The sequence below is a fragment of the Xiphophorus maculatus genome, chromosome 1 (genome assembly GCF_002775205.1).
Source record: "Xiphophorus maculatus strain JP 163 A chromosome 1, X_maculatus-5.0-male, whole genome shotgun sequence".
NCBI classification, from domain to species: Eukaryota; Metazoa; Chordata; class Actinopteri; order Cyprinodontiformes; family Poeciliidae; genus Xiphophorus; species Xiphophorus maculatus.
Window position 1 is genome coordinate 19,248,285 of NC_036443.1, and position 21,076 is coordinate 19,269,360.

Consider the following 21,076-nt stretch of genomic DNA (forward strand, 5'->3'; position numbering starts at 1 on the left):
AACTTTTAGATTCCGACATTCATGTAGAGGAAACATTTGAAGACGGCGATATTAAACTATAAACTCACGTCCTTAAACGTATTGATACTTCATCATAAGCCCAAAGGTAAACGTATTTGGTGCATTTTGTTATTCTGTGCAGATGTGTTTTTTTTTTTTTTTTTTGTTTGCTTTGTTTTTATAAATACTGTTTGAATGTTCAGCGTCTATTATTAGTGCTGTAAGTCGGAGAGAGCTTAAACAAAAATTAAAGGTTAGCAAACCAGCAGCAAACTTAAAACGACCTTCAAATTTTCTTTCTCCCCAGGTGGCTATTGTCAGAAATGGCTACCTCTTCAGGGATTAGTAAAGCAACCCTGGAGGGCCTGCCAAAGCTACAAGTTCTGCCCCCAATAGAGAAACTCAAGGGAGCTTTGGAGAGCTCCATTATTGCACAAAATGAGATGGCGAAAGAAATGAAGAAGAGAGAAGAGGCTCACAAGAAGCTACTGAGACACAGGAGAACAATGCAAGAAAAACATTTTCAAATGACATTGTAGGTGTTTTTTTTTTAATTTACAAATCATTTATTGTGATTGTGGCAGTTGCGGCAAATAATGCTATTGAAATTGATCATCGGTTTTGACTGTTTGAGGTACAATATGATTTACTGCAGGCTCTCCAGAGCAGTGGAGGCTCGCACAAAGACCAAGGAGAGGGAAGCTGGGCGTGAACCTCCTTCTCCAGAACCAGTGATTCCAAGCCGAGTATGAATATTTTTATTTACTGTTGGGGTGGAATGTCTCCTGTTGATTTTCAAAGTCTGCTCACTTACAAATAAAAGGAAAGTCTCTACAGTTGATGACATTTTTCTAATGTGTGGAGACTGAATATCTACACAAAAATACATTACGTAAATGATATAATCTGGTTCGCATGTCATTAAGTAAAATTGGTATTTTATTCCCAATAGTGCAACTAAAATCCTGGTTCTCACAGATTAGTTATGTGACCATGCTGTGATCAATCAACACAATAATTTTTTTTCAGTTCCACCCTGAACCCTCCCCACCTCCATGAGCAGTTATCAAATAACAATAATTATGTCAGGGACAATATTGTTGATCTGGACAAGGAATGAACATTAAGAACATAATTTGTAAGCTTGGTGAGAATGTCACAGGTGTTTGTGCATTTATTGAGAAATGGAAGAAATATCAATCACTCGTTTTAACAAACTTCATCATTAATTTACAAAGGCATTCTCTTACAATTCTTAGTATACACAAGTGAGAAGGGAGCAGAAAGAACAAAAAATATTGTATAAAGAAACAAACCAAACAGTACTTTTACTTTTCTGTAATGTATTTTTTTTTATTAGTTAATACTCTTTCCCTGAAAGAGTAGAGAATTAGAGAAGCTGCATTTGTGAGAAAAAAGGAAAATCAGCACGGGATTGAATTTTGTTTTCTCAACTGTATGTGCACATCTTGAATACAAACCCTGGTACAAAGAAGAAGAAGTATTGCAAAACTAACTTCAAACTGTTTTTACAGATTCTGTGTGATGAACGTAAACAAATTGTTAAGTTTTCCAGAAAAAAAAATATTTCAAGATTTTTAAAAATATTTATTGCTTTTATTTTGTTCTGCATTGCTTGAAGATGAAATACAGATTCATGAAGCATTGTGTAGAGAGTCGACCGTTCGCTCCAATCCAGAAAGAGTGGCTAGACTCAGTGGTTGCCCGAATCGCACCTGAACTGAGAGAGTACCCGAAGGCAGATAAACTTCTGCAGGAGCTTTGTACGGAGGCCACCGAGGAGTTCCGCAACGTGATTGTAAAGCACACAGGTAAGGCTAGTTACATGGGTGTGCAAAAGTATTTGCACCCCTTAAACTCAACACAAAGTAGTTCAGAATTGTACAGGGGATTTTATTTAGGGGTATCAGAGTAAAGAGGATGAATACACATAGATACATTTTATAAAAAATATTTTGAAACCATCCATATTTTTCTTTCTAAAGTTATTTTACTTTGTGTTCTTTTATATATAATCTTAGTAAAATACGATGAAAGTTGTTGATTCAAGCATGACACAATGCAAATGAGTCTGAGTATCTTCACAGAGAAATGTATTTGGTTTGTGCAAATGGAGTTCAAGTAAATCATGTCTTTGTATTGCATTTTTTCTTCTTTCAGTGGACACAGTGTTAAAGGATCCCCACAGAGTAGAAGAAGATTCAGAAGTACAGAGATCTGGCCAACCAACGTGAGTTCTAGAATAGGCTTCATAATTATACAATAATTAATTTGTTTTGTTTGACTATTTTTAAAGATTGTCTTTTTTATTTCTCTCAAGGGTTGATACTTTTTGCCATTGCACCTTTACAAAAAGAGCAAAACTTGTGAGACGAAAACTCCATATTCTGCACCCAGTGATGCAAGCTATATTGGATATTGGCTATGTATCTTTTACCGGTATGGTCCTACTTGAGTCATGTAGATGCAGGTAGGACTACATTATCAAGGTAAATAACCACCTCTAAGTTGTAAGTCTTAAGTTTCCTGTAAGGATATTTTTTTCCGCACAGAGGCTTCGAACCTGTGAGTTGTAAAAGTGTAGAGAGAAGTGCAGCTGTAGAGTGTGAGAAGAAAGAATCTGAAATTATGAATACCTGGTTTCCTCAAATCATTCAGTTATTAACAACTGAGGAAATCGTAGGTGAACTGAAAGAGGAGCAGCTGAATTCTTTTTACAACTGTGCATCTACCCTCATGTCCAATCAGGTATTTAAGTTTTTTCATTTATTTATTGTCTTTACTTTTAAGAATATGTTTGAATGATGTAATTAGAAAAAATATGATACAGGACACAGCTACAACCTGCAACTGACTAATGTTTAAAGGTTCCTACACTTGAAATTGTTTCATTGAGAAATATGGCAGACAGATCATTTATGAGGTTTATTTCATATTACAAACAATTTCTCAGGCATATTATGACTTAAAGTGATATATTTTTTTTCCAAATTTATAGTTGAAGTTCCTACTTCAGGAAAGTGTAAAAAGGTTTGTCAGCTTTTTCGATCCAAGCAATCAGCACTGCTTGCCAGTGTTTCTCATGAGTTTGACATTTGATGATGGAAAAATGGACATTTACCCAACTCTCAAAGATTTAGAAGATTCTGTTTTAGAGATAATCAATTCCATAGCAAGCTCACTGCAGGTAAGATTTCTCATTTTAAGCTTAATTAGTGTTTGTGTATGTGTGTGTGTTGAGAAGAAATTGCCTTCTTATTATTTATTTATAGAGAGTACAGACTGTGCAGTCTTGGTTGGCCCAAACTTCATCTCCATGTGTGGATGCCTGCGTTCCTGATGAGATCCTTACTTGGGCTCTGGTCACTGTGACAAATGCTGTGCGCAAACATTTGGAGGAACCTGACAAACATTTGAAGACCTACGGTGATATAGCACTCATGCACTTATCATTGGCATAAATATTATTTTGAGTTTGGTCCGCAAAAAATTAAAATAACCAGTAATCAGTGGTCGTACTCACTGAACCATTAATTGAATGGAGTTCATCCATTCTTTTCTTGTGGTAAAATGTTTTTATAAAAAAAAACTAAGTTAAGGATTTTTGAAGGCATGTTTTTGGTAAACATGTTTGAATTTTGTGTTTATATTATCAAATGTATGCAGCCACACCCACTAATTTTTGAATGAATGCAATGAGGTACGTTGCAGAGAGACCAAACTCATTTTCTAGCCATCAGCATGCTTCCGCCATGATTGTGGCTGGATGTCTGACCAGTCTTCTTAGGATTCTTAGCAGTCTTCTGACATGGACCTGCCTTTCCGATAGTCTCACCTTACTGTGGACACTGACACTGGTATTCCAGCATTATCTAGTTCAACCTTCACAATCAGATGTTCTAGCCTGACAAGGATCTTGAGCAAATTTTAAAACTGGTTTTGAAATGGTTAGTTTGCTTTATTCAGTAGTTAATATTTACCTTCTGGAGTGGTGCTGATAAATGACATTTACTTATATACTAATTTGTGTTTTCATAGAAATTTAAACCCATATGAATATTTTTTTAACCTGTGATAGAGAAAATCCACATTAAATTCAAATTTATCAACAAGAATCTTGTTTTTAAAACTTAAGAACGTTCTGTTTTGTATGATCATTCCACGCTGGGAAAAGAACAGCAAAATTGCATAATTAAAAAACAAAAACTATTGCAATTATATTTAAACTTCACATTAGAAACTGTATCAATTCATAACTTGCTTTTGTGGTTTATTTTGAAGTTAAAAGCTATGACTGGCTTGTGAATGGAACTGCGCAGACTCAAGTGGACACTTTTCTGAAAGAGGAGCACACTTTTGAAGAGTTTACTGAAGTAAAGAATCTTAAAGCTGAACTTAATTCATTTTATGACACATTATGACTTCACCATGTCTTGGTTTATGTCTGAATGTATTTAACCTTGTCTGGTAAAGGAAGTGGAGGAGTTTCATGCACTCTCAAGGGAGATTACCAACCTCCCATCAAAAGTCTACTTCCCAATGATCCATCTGGAATGTGAGGAGCTCAAACAAAGCTTATGTGATAAAGCCAAAATGTTTGCTGACATTCTTCTGAAAACACTGGTCACCAAACATCGGGAGCAAAATCTAGAGTAGGTCCCCTCTTGTGGCATTTTCAGTCAAGCCTGTTTCTCATTTCTAGACATTCTCATGGTCTCATTATGCATGATTTCTTTTTTGTATGGAAAGGATCTGCTCTGAATTTGAAATCATTCAAGAGAAATCTCAGGAAATTCCAGAAAACATAGATGCTATGGCTCAGATGGTAGACTACATGATTTTGACCAAAACAAAGACTCTTGAAGACCTAAATGAAAAACTACAGGTGACTAATTGGACATTTGGTCCTAGCTGTTGTGTCTTGCAGAAAAACAACATTTCTTAAATCTCATATACATCCCAACATGCACTTACAGGAAGCAAGCACCAGACTTATGTATATGTTGGATGTCCACATAATGGAACCAGAGGATTTGGAACTTAACTCGACTGTTTTCCTTTGGCCCAAAAATATACTCGATGCTTTTGTGCTCAATGATGCGGTGCGTCTTCTGAACTATATCATTCTTTAAATTTCTAATAGATTTATTTTTTAGATTTGACTCTGCACACGGTTGTTATTTTCCAGGTCTTGCAGACTGCCAAACAGAAGGGAGAGAAAGAGCTGGTAGAGAAAAGGGAAAAATTAATGATTGACCTTGAAAGATTGGGAAACTTGTCAGAGCAGATAGTGGAATGCTCTCGCCTGGATATGTTGCAGCAGGTACAGTGTCATTTCGGCTATTACATAAACCTTGGCAAGTTTTTTTGTATGTTTTTTTTTTATGAGATTATTGATCAGTTTTGATTTCACCTGTCATGCAGGGTATGTTTTAGCAACATTTATTCTTGCTAAGACAACAACACATACTGTATATAAAGCATTTCAAAAGTATTTATACCCACTGAACTTTTTCCATATTTTCTCATATTATAACCACAAACTTCAATGTATTTTAAGTCAAGTTTATTTGTATAGTACATTTCAGCAATAAGGCAGTTGCTGAATAGAAGTAAAGAATTCCATTCTTTACTTCTAAATTCTTTACTAAATCTCAAAAAAACAAAAGGATTTCATATTTACATAATAGGCAAATAAAACAAAAATGTGTTTAAAATATAAGTTAAATCAAAGTCTTATTTACTTTTGTTAGACGCCAGTTTTAGTACTGGCGTCATGTAAAGCACTTTATCATGTAAACACTGTATCATGTATACACCGTGTTGCACTAACATGCACACATTCATACACTTACACACAGATGGTAGATTACATTGGCACATTGGCAGCACGAGGAACAGAACTCACAACTTTCTGACTGCAAGATCATGATTCTATCCATTTTACCACAGTTGCCCCATTAAGCTCCATTCAACTCTTATTTACTAATTAGGTGACTTCTGAAGGCCAGTAGTAATTTTATTTAGAAGTATAAGAGTAAAGGGGGTTGAATGTATCTGCCACACTTTTTGGATTTTCATTTTTAAAATAAAAACCACAGAACTTTGTTTCATTTTGTGCTAGTCTGTGCTAGATAGTGGAATGCTCTCGCCTGGATATGTTGCAGCAGGTACAGTGTCATTTCGGCTATTACATAAACCTTGGCAAGTTTTTTTGTATGTTTTTTTTTTATGAGATTATTGATCAGTTTTGATTTCACCTGTCATGCAGGGTATGTTTTAGCAACATTTATTCTTGCTAAGACAACAACACATACTGTATATAAAGCATTTCAAAAGTATTTATACCCACTGAACTTTTTCCATATTTTCTCATATTATAACCACAAACTTCAATGTATTTTAAGTCAAGTTTATTTGTATAGTACATTTCAGCAATAAGGCAGTTGCTGAATAGAAGTAAAGAATTCCATTCTTTACTTCTAAATTCTTTACTAAATCTCAAAAAAACAAAAGGATTTCATATTTACATAATAGGCAAATAAAACAAAAATGTGTTTAAAATATAAGTTAAATCAAAGTCTTATTTACTTTTGTTAGACGCCAGTTTTAGTACTGGCGTCATGTAAAGCACTTTATCATGTAAACACTGTATCATGTATACACCGTGTTGCACTAACATGCACACATTCATACACTTACACACAGATGGTAGATTACATTGGCACATTGGCAGCACGAGGAACAGAACTCACAACTTTCTGACTGCAAGATCATGATTCTATCCATTTTACCACAGTTGCCCCATTAAGCTCCATTCAACTCTTATTTACTAATTAGGTGACTTCTGAAGGCCAGTAGTAATTTTATTTAGAAGTATAAGAGTAAAGGGGGTTGAATGTATCTGCCACACTTTTTGGATTTTCATTTTTAAAATAAAAACCACAGAACTTTGTTTCATTTTGTGCTAGTCTGTCTCATAAAATCTATGTAAAGTTCATTGAAGCTTGTGGTTCTAATAAGAAAAAAAAATACTTTTACAAGGTATCTCTATGAAATGGAGGGTAACATACTTTGTCAGCTGTTTCTGCAACTTTCATTATCTATGGTTGCCCCAAAGCCATAATCTTATTAAACATACATTTTGAACAGTATATTTCAAAGGTAAGAATGATACAGCAACTTCTCCGGGATGCTGAGGAGGCAGTAGACATTGTTAATAAGGAAGAAGTCTTCTACCAATGGGACCTGACGTCTTACCCTGAAGTTGAAGCCATCAAGGAACACATTGAACCATACCATAAGCTGTTTGCATTCGTCCTTAAATGGCAAAACACAGAAAGCAGGTCTGAAATCAGTCCCTAAACTGCAACATTTCAATTTTAATAACACCCTGTGATAAACGTGTTCTCTATTTATGAACAGATGGATGGATGGCTCTTTCTTGGAACTAAATGGGGAGACTATGGAAATTCAAGTGGATGAGTTTTATAGGGAAGTTTTTAAATTGCTGAAGTTTTTCCAGCAGAAGCAGGTTAAGGCTGCACAAGAGAAGGAAAAGATTTCTGGAATGAAAAAGCAAAAGGTCTCTGAGGAAGATGTCAAAAGGCCAGATGACCCAGCAGTAATTCTGTGTTCTGGTGCTATGACACAGATCAAAACGTTTAAGGTATTTAAAAACTGCTGATGATTGAATTGTAACATAACATAACTTTTTTTTGCTAGGGTGTAGCTTTTAATTTATGTATCTTTGCATCAACAGGAGCATGTTCCTGTCGTGTCTGTTTTGTGTAACCCGGGTATCAGGCAACGTCACTGGGACAGCATGTCTAAAATAGTCGATCATGACCTAACCCCTAATTCTGGAACAACATTACGCAAAGTTTTAAAGCAAAACTTAACACCTTATCTGACTGAGTTTGAGTCTATCAGTGCTGCTGCTAGTAAGGTGAGACTCCCGTAGGATGTTTTGTTTTGTTCTACAGGTTGTCACAAAAGGTCTATGATCTGATTGTAGGCTAGTCTTGTAAACCATCTTTCATTGTAGGAGTTTTCCCTGGAGAAAGCCATGCAAACCATGGTGCAAACTTGGGACGGTGTTGCCTTCAACCATCAACCTTACAGGGAGACCGGTGTTTCCATTTTGACTTCTTTGGATGATGTTCAGACAATGTTAGATGACCAAATTGTAAAGACCCAAACAATGAGGGGCTCACCTTTCATCAAACCATTTGAGAAAGAAATTAAGGTAAACTGTTCTGGAGACAGTTTCCGTTATGAATGAGTACAACAATTTTCTGAAGTTTTCATTGTAAAAAAAAATATTAGTCATAGTTCTGTACTATAAAATCATAAAAGAGTTTCTTTTCTGCTTTTAGCAATGGGAGGAGCGCCTGCTTAACATTCAGACAATCATAGATGAGTGGCTGAAGGTGCAGGCCCAGTGGCTTTACCTGGAGCCTATCTTTTCATCTCAGGACATCATGCAGCAGATACCAGAAGAAGGAAGGCTTTTTCAAGCTGTAGACAGAAACTGGAAAGAGATCATGAGGCATTGTGTCAAAGATCCTATGGTAAAAAATAAAATAAAGCAAAACTGTTTTCATTTTTGACAACAGATCTTTTAGTTATACCGCATTACTTCATCTTAGATTCTGCCAGCAACCGCGCTTCCTAGTTTGTTGGAGAAGCTGGTAAATTCCAACGAGCTCCTTGATAAAATTATGAAAGGTTTGAATGCTTATTTGGAGAAGAAACGGCTCTTTTTTCCACGGTAAACAAACAAACAAAAACCTTTCTGCAATTTTCGACCAATTGATTTTATTATATGTGGCAATATTCACATTTTTATCGTGATCTATTTTGCAGGTTCTTCTTTCTGTCAAATGATGAAATGCTTGAGATTCTCTCTGAAACCAAAGATCCACTCCTAGTTCAGCCTCATCTGAAAAAGTGTTTTGAGGGTATTTCCAAACTAGACTTCTTACCCAATCTGGATATTCAGGCAAGACACACATATCATTCAAAATGCGTAATGTAACATTGTGCATGATTAGGTTTTAATTGGCTGTGTACTGTTTTTGCTCAGGCCATGTACAGCAGCGAAGGCGAACGTGTTGGTTTAATCCAGCGTATTTCTACATCTGAAGCCAAAGGAGCTGTGGAGAAGTGGCTGATTCAGGTGGAAGATGTGATGCTTCGCAGTATCAGAGACGTGATAGCCCGCTCAAGATTGGTAAGATCATAGTTACACATAATGTTAGTGGCAGAAGTTTACCTACAGTCATAATTACCATGAGTGTTTTGCATTAATGTATGGATTTTGGGCTTGGAATTTTGCATTTGAAGTGTTTGGTAACTATTTTGAATTGAATGCAGATCTTTTCTGGTTCATACAGTAAAATATATTCTCATAGTCCTCTATAGAAAACTACTATAACCCAGGTTCAATATAATAGAAGAGGAACGCTTAATGCCAAACTATGCATGGTCGAATATATATATATATGTCCTCACTGACTTTTGAAGAAATGTCCCTTAGGTGTAGAGAATTTTATCTAGTGCACCAATAAATACCTGAAATGTAACTGATATCAATGTTGATGATGCGTGTGGGTAAACCTCTGTTTACATATCATAAATTTTCTGGTCCATAAAATGTTTCCATGTTTTTAAATGGCAGGCCTATCCTGCGACTCCACGGGACCAGTGGGTCACAGAGTGGCCTGGACAGGTAGTTATTTGCACCTCTCAGATTTTTTGGACTGTGGAGGTTCATGAGGCCATCAGAAAAGGGGTGAAAGTGAGTGTTTCTGTGTTTTATTCTGCTTGATTTGAGATCTTGACATACTTTTTATGAGATTTTCTAAATTGGACTAAGTAGATTAATTAGGTGGCTGTATAAACGGTAATGTTATTAACTTTATAGTGAACACATTATTTCTTCAAATAATCATAACAGTATGCTGTTCTCTCTGTAGGGTATAAAAGCCTATTATGAAAAACTGAAGGATCAGCTGAATGACATCATAAAGTTGGTGAGAGGAAAACTTTCCAAGCAAACCCGGATTACTTTGGGAGCGCTCGTCACAATTGACGTCCATGCCCGGGATGTTGTTGTGGATCTTATAGAGAAAGGTAACACCATCCCTAAAATCATTTAAATATTTAAGGAGTTCTCTTGTACAGATCCAAGAGCTTTAGTGTTGTTGTTTTTAGGGGTATCACATGAAACTGACTTTCAGTGGCTAGCTCAGCTTCGTTACTATTGGACCAATGAAAACGTTCGCGTTCGCATTATCAATTGTGATGTTTGTTACGCCTATGAGTACCTGGGGAACTCACCACGTCTGGTCATCACTCCTCTGACTGACAGATGCTACAGAACTCTGGTAATTAAAAAAAACATTTGTTTAAATTATCTTAAATATGAATAATGCATCTTGTCTTGTTGATAAATGCTGAAATCTGATTCCGTTCCCTTTTGTTATAGATTGGAGCTTTCTACCTTAATTTGGGTGGGGCACCTGAGGGTCCAGCTGGGACAGGAAAGACTGAAACCACCAAGGATTTAGCCAAAGCTCTTGCTGTGCAGTGTGTGGTCTTCAACTGTTCAGATGGACTGGATTATATTGCAATGGGAAAAGTACTATTCTCTTGAAATTCAATGTGAATTATCGTATATGCTAACAATCTTCTTTTAATATATATTTTAATCCATTGCATAGTTTTTTAAAGGTCTAGCCTCGTCTGGAGCTTGGGCGTGCTTTGATGAATTTAACCGTATTGAGCTGGAGGTGCTGTCTGTAGTGGCTCAGCAGGTTCTGTGCATCCAGAGAGCCATTGAACTGAAACTGGAGTACTTTGATTTTGAAGGAACTACGCTCAAGCTCAATCCCAACTGCTTTGTTTCCATAACAATGAACCCCGGTTACGCGGGACGCTCAGAGCTTCCGGACAACCTCAAGGTGTTTTGTCAGAAATAATTCATGATATGTCTTATTTTTATTATTTAATGTACCTAATTAATGTAATGACACGTAAGAATGCTTCAGTGTTTCTGTACATTTTGCCTTTCTGTAGGTGTTGTTTCGAACTGTGGCCATGATGGTCCCAAACTATGCTCTGATCGCAGAGATCTCGCTGTACTCATACGGCTTCCTCAATGCCAAACCACTGTCAGTAAAGATTGTGATGACCTACAGGCTTTGTTCAGAGCAGCTCTCCTCCCAGTTTCACTACGATTACGGCATGAGGGCTGTCAAAGCAGTGCTAGTTGCTGCAGGAAACCTCAAGCTTAAGTATCCCAATGAGAATGAAGACATTCTGGTAATTGTGTAGAAGTTATGTAATTAGTTTGATAAACTTCAGTTTATGCCTTTCATTTCAGTTTCAGTTATCAGATCACCTTAAGTTATTCGTGAATTTTTTATGTTGTAACATTCAGCTACTGAGATCCATAAAGGATGTCAATGAGCCCAAGTTTCTGTCCCATGATATTCCTTTGTTCAACGGAATCACCAGCGATCTTTTCCCGGGCATCTCTCTTCCTGAGGCCGACTATAAGGTCTGATGTGTTAATACTTTTACTCAAACTACTGTCTTGCTATTCTAAATGTATCTTTGTTTTTATCTGTTTTCCTTTATTTTTGCCAGCTGTTCTTAGAGTCTGCTAGAGAGTGCTGTGAAAAGCATAATGTGCAGCCAACTGAAGTCTTCTTGCAAAAGATCATACAGACATATGAGATGATGATAGTTAGACATGGGTAGGTTATGATTAGGTTTTCATATGGTTATGTTTACCATAAAAGACAATTATACACAAAGCAGTTTTTTTACAGGTTTATGCTGGTGGGAGAGCCCTTTGCTGGGAAAACAAAGGTGTTGCATGTTTTAGCTGACACGCTGACTCTGATGAATGAGAAAGGACATGAAGGAGAAGAGAAGGTCATCTTCAGGACATTAAATCCAAAGTCCATTACTATGGGACAGCTCTTTGGACAGTTTGACCTAGTTTCACATGAGGTAATTATGTTCCTTTTATAATCTGCTTGATATCACAAAAGCATTTTGTGTTCATTTGTACAGTGCTTTGCAAATGCACTCATACAGATTGATCTTTTTCACATTTTGTCACATTATAACCACAAAGGAAGGAGGTTCACTAGTCAGATGAGACCAGGGTAAACATTTCAACCTATATTAAAAACTATATGTGTGAAAGAACCATCGTAATGATGGTGGCAGCATCAAGCTGTGGGGTTGTTGTTCCACAGCATGGACAGGGATACTTTGAAGATGTATGAACTTACACACAGGGTCAACATGGAAATGATAAACTGTTTGCACGATGATAAAAAAGACTTCAGCCTGGGCCACAGGTTCACCATAAAGCTGGGGAACCACCCACAACATGTATCAAACTGATATTTATCTAATTTTATCTATATTGAAATGATGACGTGTCAGTGTTTAGATGTGAAAAGGTAATGTTTTTTTTTTTTTTTCAAGTTATTGATGTAAGGGGCGTGCTGTGGTGGCGCAGGGGGTTAGCACGACCCACGTTTGGAGGCCTTAGTCCTCGACGTGGACGTCGCGGGTTCGACTCCCGGTCCCGGCGACCTTTGCCGCATGTCTCCTCACCCTCCTTCCTGTCTGCCTACTGTATAAATACGAGCCACTAGCGCCGCAAAAAACTCTTCGGAGAAAAAAAAAACAACAAAAAAGTTATTGATGCAAAACTGCTAAATGCAAAATGCCATGCCACACCTCATCACATAAGACACTTTGAATTGCTTTGCTGCTGACACGTACTATATAAATAAACGTCCGGCATCAAATTTTTAACATTACTTTGTGTTAGTCTGAAAACCATAGTTAACTCCAGTGAATGTATTGACATTTGTGTTTGTAACATGCAAAAACACATATAAATACTTTTATTAGTCACTGCACCTAGAATAATGTGTTGCCCATTCTTCGATGTTTCTTTTCACTTACTGACTTTCTGTTTCTTTCAGTGGACAGACGGTATTGTGGCCAACACTTTTCGTGACTTTGCCTTGGGAGACACACCAGAGCGCAAGTGGGTGGTGTTTGACGGTCCCATAGATACACTGTGGATTGAAAGCATGAACACTGTACTGGATGACAACAAAAAGGTGCATAGTTAAAGTAAAACTGATATGCATGCTTATGTTTTCAATATATTAACATGATTTTTTTTCTATAATTCTCATCTGCAGTTGTGCTTGATGAGCGGTGAGATAATTCAGATGTCCAATCAGATGAGTCTTATTTTTGAAGCAATGGATCTGTCACAAGCTTCAGTAAGTTAAAAGTGTGCAGTTTATATAGTGGTATGCAGCTTCTGGTGCAGCCAACATACATTTTCACATGTTTAAGTTATCTAGTTAAGTATTTTTTAGCATCTTTTTAAATAAATTATTTTGCAACTGCAGCCTGCCACAGTCAGTCGATGTGGTATGGTCTACATGGAACCCTCTCAGCTAGGCTGGAAGCCTTTGGTGATCTCTTGGATGAACACTCTTCCTGATCCTCTGAAGTCTCAGGACCATCATGACCTGCTGATGGATCTCTTCCTCTGGCTCTTTCCACCTTCCATCGTTAAGTTACGCAAGCAGTGCAAGGTAAACTGGGCCCTGTGCCACAAATTCATAGATGCAAAAGCTTCTCTTACAGCAAAATGTTTCTCTTGATTGTATAAAAAATGTGCACAATTGATCATGTGGTTCTGCTCACAGGAGGTTGTTTCCACTAGCAACAGTAACACTGCGGTGGCCCTGTGTCGACTGTTTGAGATGTTGATTGTTGAACCACTGACGGCACATCCAGAGGATAAGAACATTCGCATCTGGATCATGGTACTATCACTCTATTATGTCAATTTATTTTTCAACTTACAACTTTACAAAAACAAGGCACGTCCTTTTTGATTTAAATCAGTTAAGTGAAAGTTTTGCTGTTCTCTCCCTTTGTTTCTTTTCTTTTTTGCTTTCAGGCAGCCTTTTCATTCTCCCTGGTGTGGTCTGTGGGAGGTGCTTGTGATGCAGACAGCAGAGAGAAGTTCAGTCAGTTCGTAAGGGCCACACTTTCTGGAGAAACACAGGAATGTCCAGTCCCTGAAACAGTTGGGAAATGGGAGTGTCACATGGAGGAAAAAGGCCTGGTGTATGACTACTTTTACGAGGTAATCTGCTCTTATATTCTGAAGGTTTTTTATTAGTGTTGAGTTAATAAATAGTATTGTAAACGTCTTTGCAGTTTAAAGGAAGAGGAAAATGGTTTCACTGGAATGAAACAATTAAGAGCATCTACCTGGGAGACAAAAACACAAAGGTGCAGGACATCATTGTTCCCACCATAGACACCGTACGCTACACTTATCTAATGGACCTCTGCATCAACCATGGAATGTGAGTATTCTTAGATATTACAGTCAACTCAGATTTCAAAACGGCATGTATGCCACAGATATGAAGTTCATCTACAGTACCTGTTAGAAGTTTACATAAACCCGTTATGGCCATGGATGTCTGATGATGATTAAATCAACACTTTTAATGACGCTTAAAAACAAGAATTAGGTGAACTAGTTTGAATTTACTATTAATTTCTCTAATCCATACAATGTCTTAATGTGACTTATAATTTCACTAATATTATACAATGTTGGACCATGGTTTAATTAGAGACAGATCAAATAATCAAGATCAAGTAATTAAAACAAGAATTGGGTGCAAAAGTAAGAATATACTTTTGCACCCAATTCTTGGTTTAATTACTCAATGCAGTTGTATTTCTTAATGTTAATATGGGCCAAATGCATCATTAATGTTGAAAATGTATATGAAATTCTTGTGAATGATGAGTTTAGGTAAACTGCTGACTGGCTGTGTATATTGTTTTAAGTCACTGTATTTAACATGCTTTTATCATTTAACAAATAATCTCGCCAGTCCTCCCCTGTTTGTTGGCCCTACTGGCACTGGGAAGTCTGTTTATGTGAAGGAGAAAATGATGAACAATCTGGACAAAGACAGTTTTCTGCCCTTTTTCATCAACTTTTCAGCCCGGACAAGTGCCAATCAAACCCAGGTTAGTTCTGGTAATGTGAGAGTTGTTGAAACCCATCGTATAATTAGTTGTTAAAAGAGTTGATTGATTAATTGAATACAATGGTATTCTTACAGTAACGTTTAGCTGTTCTCAGTATTCTAAATTATATTTTGTATTTGCTGTATCTCTTAGAATATAATCATGTCCAGGTTAGATAAGAGAAGGAAAGGAGTGTTTGGCCCTCCAGTGGGAAAAAAGTGTGTCATCTTTGTAGATGACATGAACATGCCTGCCCTGGAGCAGTTTGGTGCTCAACCTCCTGTGGAGCTTCTACGACAGTACATGGACCATAGAAACTGGTATCAACCTACCCTTAGAAGCCACTGTAGACAGTCAACAAGGAAAAATGCACTAAATATTTTTTTTCAAAACTTTAGATGTCACTTCTTATGCTCTGGCAGGTACGACTTAAAGGATACAACAAGGATCACCTTAATTGACATCCAGTTCCTATGTGCAATGGGTCCCCCTGGTGGTGGAAGAAATGCAGTAACACCTCGCTTTCTTCGGCATTTCAACATTGTCAGCATAAATCCCTTCAGTGACGACACCATGGTTCGCATTTTCTCCAACATCGTGGCTTTCTACCTCAAAAACAATGCATTCGCCCCTGAATGTTTTACCATTGGCAACCAAATAGTGGCAGCTACAATGGAAGTGAGTTACCTTTCAGAGATATTATAACTTTCACTTTAGACTAGTGCCTTGTAAAAACATTCTTAAACCTTTTTTAGGTTTGGTCTCATTACAACACTAACTTCAGTGTATTTTTTGATACATATGACAGCCTCTTGATTGTATAAAAAATGTATAATATTTTTATGACAGACTAACACAAAGTAGCACATGAATGTAAGGCAAAAAAGATAATGTTGAAAACACTTTTTCAATTTACTCCACAAATTTTCAACATTGAGAAAAAGAGGCAATACAAAGGATGGACTTATTTGGGCTGAAAACAAATGCTGTTGCACTATTATATGCCACGTTCTTTTAATCTGTCACAGCTCAATGAAATAAACCAAAGTTTGTAATTGTTACTTAAAAATGGTGGAACTGTTTAAGGGGATTAAACTTCATGTTTATCTTTTCCTCTGATTTTTTTCTTGGTCATTTTTATGCTCTTCTCTTTTATATTTTAAAGGTGTATAAACAAGCCATGGAAAACCTTCTACCGACACCAGCCAAGTCTCACTACACTTTCAACCTACGAGATTTCTCCCGCGTCATTCAAGGCTGCCTGTTGCTGAAGAAAGAGTCTCTGGAAAACAGACATACCATGACACGCCTGTTTGTCCATGAAGTCTTGCGTGTCTACTATGATCGTCTAGTGGACGACAAAGACAGAGCATGGCTCTACAAACTGATGAACAGAATTGTCAAAGATCACTTCAAAGAGTCCTTTGAACAGGTCTTTGATCACCTAAAGAAAGGCAGCGAAGTAAGCCAAACTTCAGTTTTCTTTTGTCTATTTTGTAGATTTCAGTTTGTTAGACATTGAGCGTATGAAACAAAAGAGGTGTTCTGGCTTTTTTCTTACAATTTCAAATGTAAAAGCATAGTAATCAGTGACAGATTACACTGTATTTGGAAAACTCTAAATTTGTGTTGTTTGTCTTTACAGCTGGAAGAGGATGACATGCGGAATCTTCTTTTTGGTGATTACATGGAGCCTGAGCTGGAGGATGACGAGCGCTTATACGCTGAGGTGCCATCAACAGAAGCGTTTGCTGTGGTGGTGGAAGCGTGTCTCGAAGAATACAACCAGATGCACAAGAATCGGATGAACCTCGTCATCTTCCGGTACATTTCCTTTTTCCTCCCAGCGTTTAAAATGTGAAGTAGTTTTATATGAATAGTTTATTTTGGATGAGAATACATCCAAAACCAGCAGACTTGACCTCTATGCTGTAAATTCAGAAATTAAGCTTTTTTATGTTATTAAAGTAACGTGATTGATTACCTGATAAAAGACTTCGCCTTGTGTAGCTATGTATTGGAGCACTTGTCCCGCGTAAGCCGTGTGCTAAAGCAGCCTGGAGGCAATGCTCTGCTTGCTGGAGTCGGAGGCAGCGGCCGCCAGTCTATTACCCGCCTGGCCACATCAATGGCACACATGACCTTGTTCCAGCCTGAGATCTCTAAGAGTTACGGCATGACAGAGTGGAGAGAAGACCTCAAGGTTTGACTATTAGATTTGAAGACACTTCCACCTCACACTATCGTATTCTGTGCCTTGTTAAACCATATATTGTACTTGGATACCTTTTTCATTTTGACATTGTACAACTACAAGTTTTAATGTACCGAGATCTAATGTGACATACAACCAAAATATGAATAATCCAAAAGACAAATACAAAGTCTGTGGTTGCAACAACACAAAATGAATAAAGTTCCGATACAGTCCAAGGAGCTGTATGTGTCACTTAGATGGTTGTTTTAACATTTGCTTAAACATACTATGCCAAAAATTGTAGATGCTGCTGAAAAATGCTGGGGTTAAAGGGCAGAAGATGGTGTTCTTGTTAACTGATGCCCAGATCAAGGATGAGGGTTTTCTGGAAGATGTAGACAGTGTCCTGAACACAGGAGAAGTGCCCAATCTGTTTGCTGTAGATGAGAAACAAGAAATCATGGAGGTAAGCTGCTTTACACCTTTAAAAGAAAGGTATTGATCCTAAAATAATTTAGTCTTTTTAGGGTATGTTTAAAACGCTTTTCTCTTGATTTTGCAGGCAATACGTCCGGTTGCCCAGGCTGGTAACAAAACTCTGGAGCTGAACCCCTTGGCTCTATTTGCCTTTTTCATCTCACGCTGCAGAGAGAACCTGCATGTGGTTGTTGCCTTTAGTCCCATTGGAATCGCCTTTCGAAATCGTCTGCGGCAATTTCCATCTCTAATAAACTGCTGCACTATTGACTGGTTTCAGGTACTGTGGAATTATAATGAGGCAACTATTTACAGTATATTATACATAAAATATATAAAATCTCACTTTACTGTAAAAATAAATATGCATATGACATGAAAAAAGGCAAGTAAAAATTGGATAAGAAGTTAATAAAAAGGGACAGAAGAACTTTATCTTTACACTTGTTCATGTCTGTGTGACGGGTCCTGTTTCCTGTTCTTTGTTGCACTCTTACAGCCATGGCCAGAAGAAGCTCTTGAGAAAGTAGCCAATTGCTTCCTGGGTTCTCTGGAGATGACGGACAATGAGAGGATCGAGGTCATCCCCATCTGCAAAACATTTCACACCACTGCTAAACAACTCTCACAGCAGTAATGCGCAGTTCAATGAAATGTAGTATTTATCAGTGAACTAAATTAAAATGTAAAATGTAGTCACACTATTTTTTTCATTTTAGATTCCTAGATGAACTAGGGCGCACTAATTATGTGACTCCCACGTCCTACCTGGAGCTGATCGCAACTTTCTATCAACTCCTGACTCGGCGGAGAGACACTGTCATGAAGGCAAAACAGAGGTATACAAATGGCCTGGATAAACTTGCCTTTGCTGAATCTCAGGTATGTGCAGAAATACGTTTCATCAGGTTTGTTTTGCTCTTTCATTTCTGACATTTTTTGAAATGTCTATAATGGGTGAAGGTGACAGGTTAGCTTTCTTTTTGCAGGTTGCTGAAATGAAAAAGGAGTTAGTAGAGCTACAACCCAAGCTTGAAGTCGCAAAGATAGAGAACAACAAAATGATGAAGGTAACCACCAGTCATACCTTTATTACATCTCGGCATCAACATTATAGTTTAGAGTATTATACATTCATGAGAAAAATAATGACAACCTATTAGATATTCAGGTCTTTGAAGAAGAATTTGCTGTTGTCCATTTTAAAGTGATTTAATTACCAATAAATGCCAAAGAATTAACCTTGTTTTACTAATTAAAGAAAAGATTTTAAAAAATTGCAGGTGTGAGGGAGAGAGAAGGAGACACACTAGGGAGCAGGAAATAAATCTAACACTAAAGAATACATAGACTGAAGAAATACAATTAAAATAAAGCAACAAGAATAAGTAGAAACAAGAAACAAACATAACTAGAATCACTAAAAAGAACTGAACTAAAGGAAAACAGGAACAAGACAGTTCCAACAAAAATAAGAACCCAAAATAATTAAACTAGAATCAAATCAAACTACAAAACAACCTAACAATGCAGGATCCTGACACTTGCCTTGAAATGTGGTTTGAAAACTTTGAAAGGTTCTGTGTGTGGATGTAAATATGCATCTTTTATGGGATTTAACAGGTGATAGAAGAAGAATCGGTTGAAGTAGAAGCCATAAGTAAAGTTGTGCGAGTTGATGAAGAGGCAGCAACTATAAAAGCTAATGAGGCTCAGGCTTTGAAAAATGAGTGTGAAAGTGAACTGGCAGAAGCCGTCCCTGCTCTGGAAGCTGCTGTCGCTGCTCTGGACACATTAAAGGTGGGTGCTCTTCACTTGCATTTATTTTTAAACCTAATTTTCACATTTAAATCTTTGCGATTCAGAAAGCAGAATACTTGAAGTTGTCTATCTTATTCCAGCCCGCTGATGTTACTATTGTGAAGTCAATGAAAAATCCCCCATCAGGAGTGAAGCTGGTGATGTCAGCTGTATGCGTGATGAAGGACATAAAACCAGATAAGATAGCTGATCCAGCTGGGACTGGAAAAAAGGTGACACAAAGTATAAGAAGAACTTTCAAAATGTTCTGATTATCAATTACTCATTGTACAATCTTATGGTTTTTATGACCTAGGTTTTTGATTTCTGGGGTCCAAGCAAGAAACTACTGGGTGACATGAACTTTTTACGAGATCTCAAAGAGTATGATAAGGATAACATTCCAGTAAGTGTCATAAAATTACAGCAATTAAATATTTTTTAAAAATAATGTCTCAAAAATGAATGTTTTTTAACTAGCCCCCTGACTGCTGAATTACAGATTGCTGTGATGCAAAAAATTCGAAGTGAGTACATGACGAATCCTGACTTTGACCCCAGCAAAGTGGCTAAAGCCTCATCTGCTGCAGAAGGCCTCTGCAAGTGGATCAAAGCAATAGAGGTTTATGACAGAGTGGCAAAGGTGTAGAGATTTTGGTCCTTCATTGCCTTTTCTAAATGCTTGCATGCAAGTTTCTATCTCTTATATAAGTCAACAAATCCTTTTTTGATTTTAGGTTGTTGCTCCAAAGAAGCAGAGTCTTGCTGAGGCTCAGGAGTCCCTGGCTATCACTATCGCTCTTCTAGACCAGAAGAGATCTGAGTTGAAGGAGGTCGAGGACCGCCTAGCATCACTTCAAAAAACCTTCGAAGAGAAAACAGAGGAGAAAGCTCAGCTTGAATACCAAGTGGATTTGTGTGCCAAGAAGCTGGAACGGGCTGAAAAACTAATTGGAGGTCTTGGTGGAGAGAAGACCAGGTCACTGTGATGTTGCAAGTTTTCTCCAGTTGTCATGAATGCATGCGGTTGATTTATTTTGTGATCTGTTGATCCCTAGATGGTCAAAAGCTGCAGATGACCTACAGAACACATATGACAACCTGACTGGAGATGTTCTTATTTCCGCTGGTGTCATTGCCTACTTGGGGGCTTTTACTTCTGGATTTAGACATAACTGCACCAAGACATGGACCTCTCTCTGTCAAGTAATCGCCCTCCCTTTATTCCTTTATTATTGCACTTTCATAGCTGATATATTTAAACTGCTTATTATTTCTTTTTTTTTGTCCTAAATGTACATGTGTCCAGTCTAAGAATATTCCATCATCAGATGACTTTTCTCTCAGTAAAACTCTGGGAGATCCCATAAAAATCAGAGCTTGGAACATTGCAGGCCTTCCCAGTGACTCTTTCTCTATTGATAATGGTGTCATTGTCAGTAATTCACGCAGATGGTATGTCAT

The 21,076-nt window shown here is 37.4% G+C and overlaps 1 protein-coding gene across 2 annotated transcripts in view; it reads left to right on the top strand.

The window, feature by feature from the left end:
• The first annotated feature begins 3 nt into the window (after positions 1-3).
• Positions 4-21,076, top strand: part of dnah12 (dynein axonemal heavy chain 12) — a 33,368-nt gene continuing 12,295 nt past the window's right edge. Inside the window, exons 1-55 of one of the 2 annotated variants that reach the window (XM_023337108.1) lie at positions 4-106; positions 308-535; positions 656-746; positions 1,643-1,832; positions 2,182-2,251; positions 2,342-2,491; positions 2,574-2,769; positions 3,020-3,208; positions 3,294-3,447; positions 4,303-4,394; positions 4,495-4,673; positions 4,771-4,906; positions 4,998-5,123; positions 5,210-5,344; positions 7,174-7,367; positions 7,447-7,690; positions 7,784-7,969; positions 8,069-8,269; positions 8,400-8,594; positions 8,673-8,794; positions 8,890-9,025; positions 9,110-9,256; positions 9,704-9,823; positions 10,002-10,158; positions 10,240-10,412; positions 10,514-10,666; positions 10,749-10,988; positions 11,104-11,349; positions 11,468-11,587; positions 11,677-11,786; positions 11,862-12,045; positions 13,041-13,181; positions 13,266-13,349; positions 13,482-13,670; positions 13,785-13,904; positions 14,042-14,230; positions 14,305-14,456; positions 15,000-15,138; positions 15,292-15,458; positions 15,561-15,816; positions 16,304-16,600; positions 16,784-16,962; positions 17,149-17,341; positions 17,640-17,801; positions 17,898-18,092; positions 18,312-18,445; positions 18,532-18,694; positions 18,802-18,882; positions 19,436-19,612; positions 19,714-19,845; positions 19,929-20,018; positions 20,115-20,255; positions 20,350-20,591; positions 20,671-20,818; positions 20,922-21,067. In XM_023337108.1, the coding sequence (XP_023192876.1) occupies positions 324-535; positions 656-746; positions 1,643-1,832; positions 2,182-2,251; positions 2,342-2,491; positions 2,574-2,769; positions 3,020-3,208; positions 3,294-3,447; positions 4,303-4,394; positions 4,495-4,673; positions 4,771-4,906; positions 4,998-5,123; positions 5,210-5,344; positions 7,174-7,367; positions 7,447-7,690; positions 7,784-7,969; positions 8,069-8,269; positions 8,400-8,594; positions 8,673-8,794; positions 8,890-9,025; positions 9,110-9,256; positions 9,704-9,823; positions 10,002-10,158; positions 10,240-10,412; positions 10,514-10,666; positions 10,749-10,988; positions 11,104-11,349; positions 11,468-11,587; positions 11,677-11,786; positions 11,862-12,045; positions 13,041-13,181; positions 13,266-13,349; positions 13,482-13,670; positions 13,785-13,904; positions 14,042-14,230; positions 14,305-14,456; positions 15,000-15,138; positions 15,292-15,458; positions 15,561-15,816; positions 16,304-16,600; positions 16,784-16,962; positions 17,149-17,341; positions 17,640-17,801; positions 17,898-18,092; positions 18,312-18,445; positions 18,532-18,694; positions 18,802-18,882; positions 19,436-19,612; positions 19,714-19,845; positions 19,929-20,018; positions 20,115-20,255; positions 20,350-20,591; positions 20,671-20,818; positions 20,922-21,067 (8,765 nt within the window). In that variant the 5' untranslated portion in view covers positions 4-106; positions 308-323. Of the gene's footprint in view, positions 107-307; positions 536-655; positions 747-1,642; positions 1,833-2,181; positions 2,252-2,341; positions 2,492-2,573; positions 2,770-3,019; positions 3,209-3,293; positions 3,448-4,302; positions 4,395-4,494; positions 4,674-4,770; positions 4,907-4,997; positions 5,124-5,209; positions 5,345-6,168; positions 6,192-7,173; positions 7,368-7,446; positions 7,691-7,783; positions 7,970-8,068; positions 8,270-8,399; positions 8,595-8,672; positions 8,795-8,889; positions 9,026-9,109; positions 9,257-9,703; positions 9,824-10,001; positions 10,159-10,239; positions 10,413-10,513; positions 10,667-10,748; positions 10,989-11,103; positions 11,350-11,467; positions 11,588-11,676; positions 11,787-11,861; positions 12,046-13,040; positions 13,182-13,265; positions 13,350-13,481; positions 13,671-13,784; positions 13,905-14,041; positions 14,231-14,304; positions 14,457-14,999; positions 15,139-15,291; positions 15,459-15,560; positions 15,817-16,303; positions 16,601-16,783; positions 16,963-17,148; positions 17,342-17,639; positions 17,802-17,897; positions 18,093-18,311; positions 18,446-18,531; positions 18,695-18,801; positions 18,883-19,435; positions 19,613-19,713; positions 19,846-19,928; positions 20,019-20,114; positions 20,256-20,349; positions 20,592-20,670; positions 20,819-20,921; positions 21,068-21,076 lie in introns of those variants that run through there. The other variant, XM_023337111.1, reaches the window with a different exon arrangement.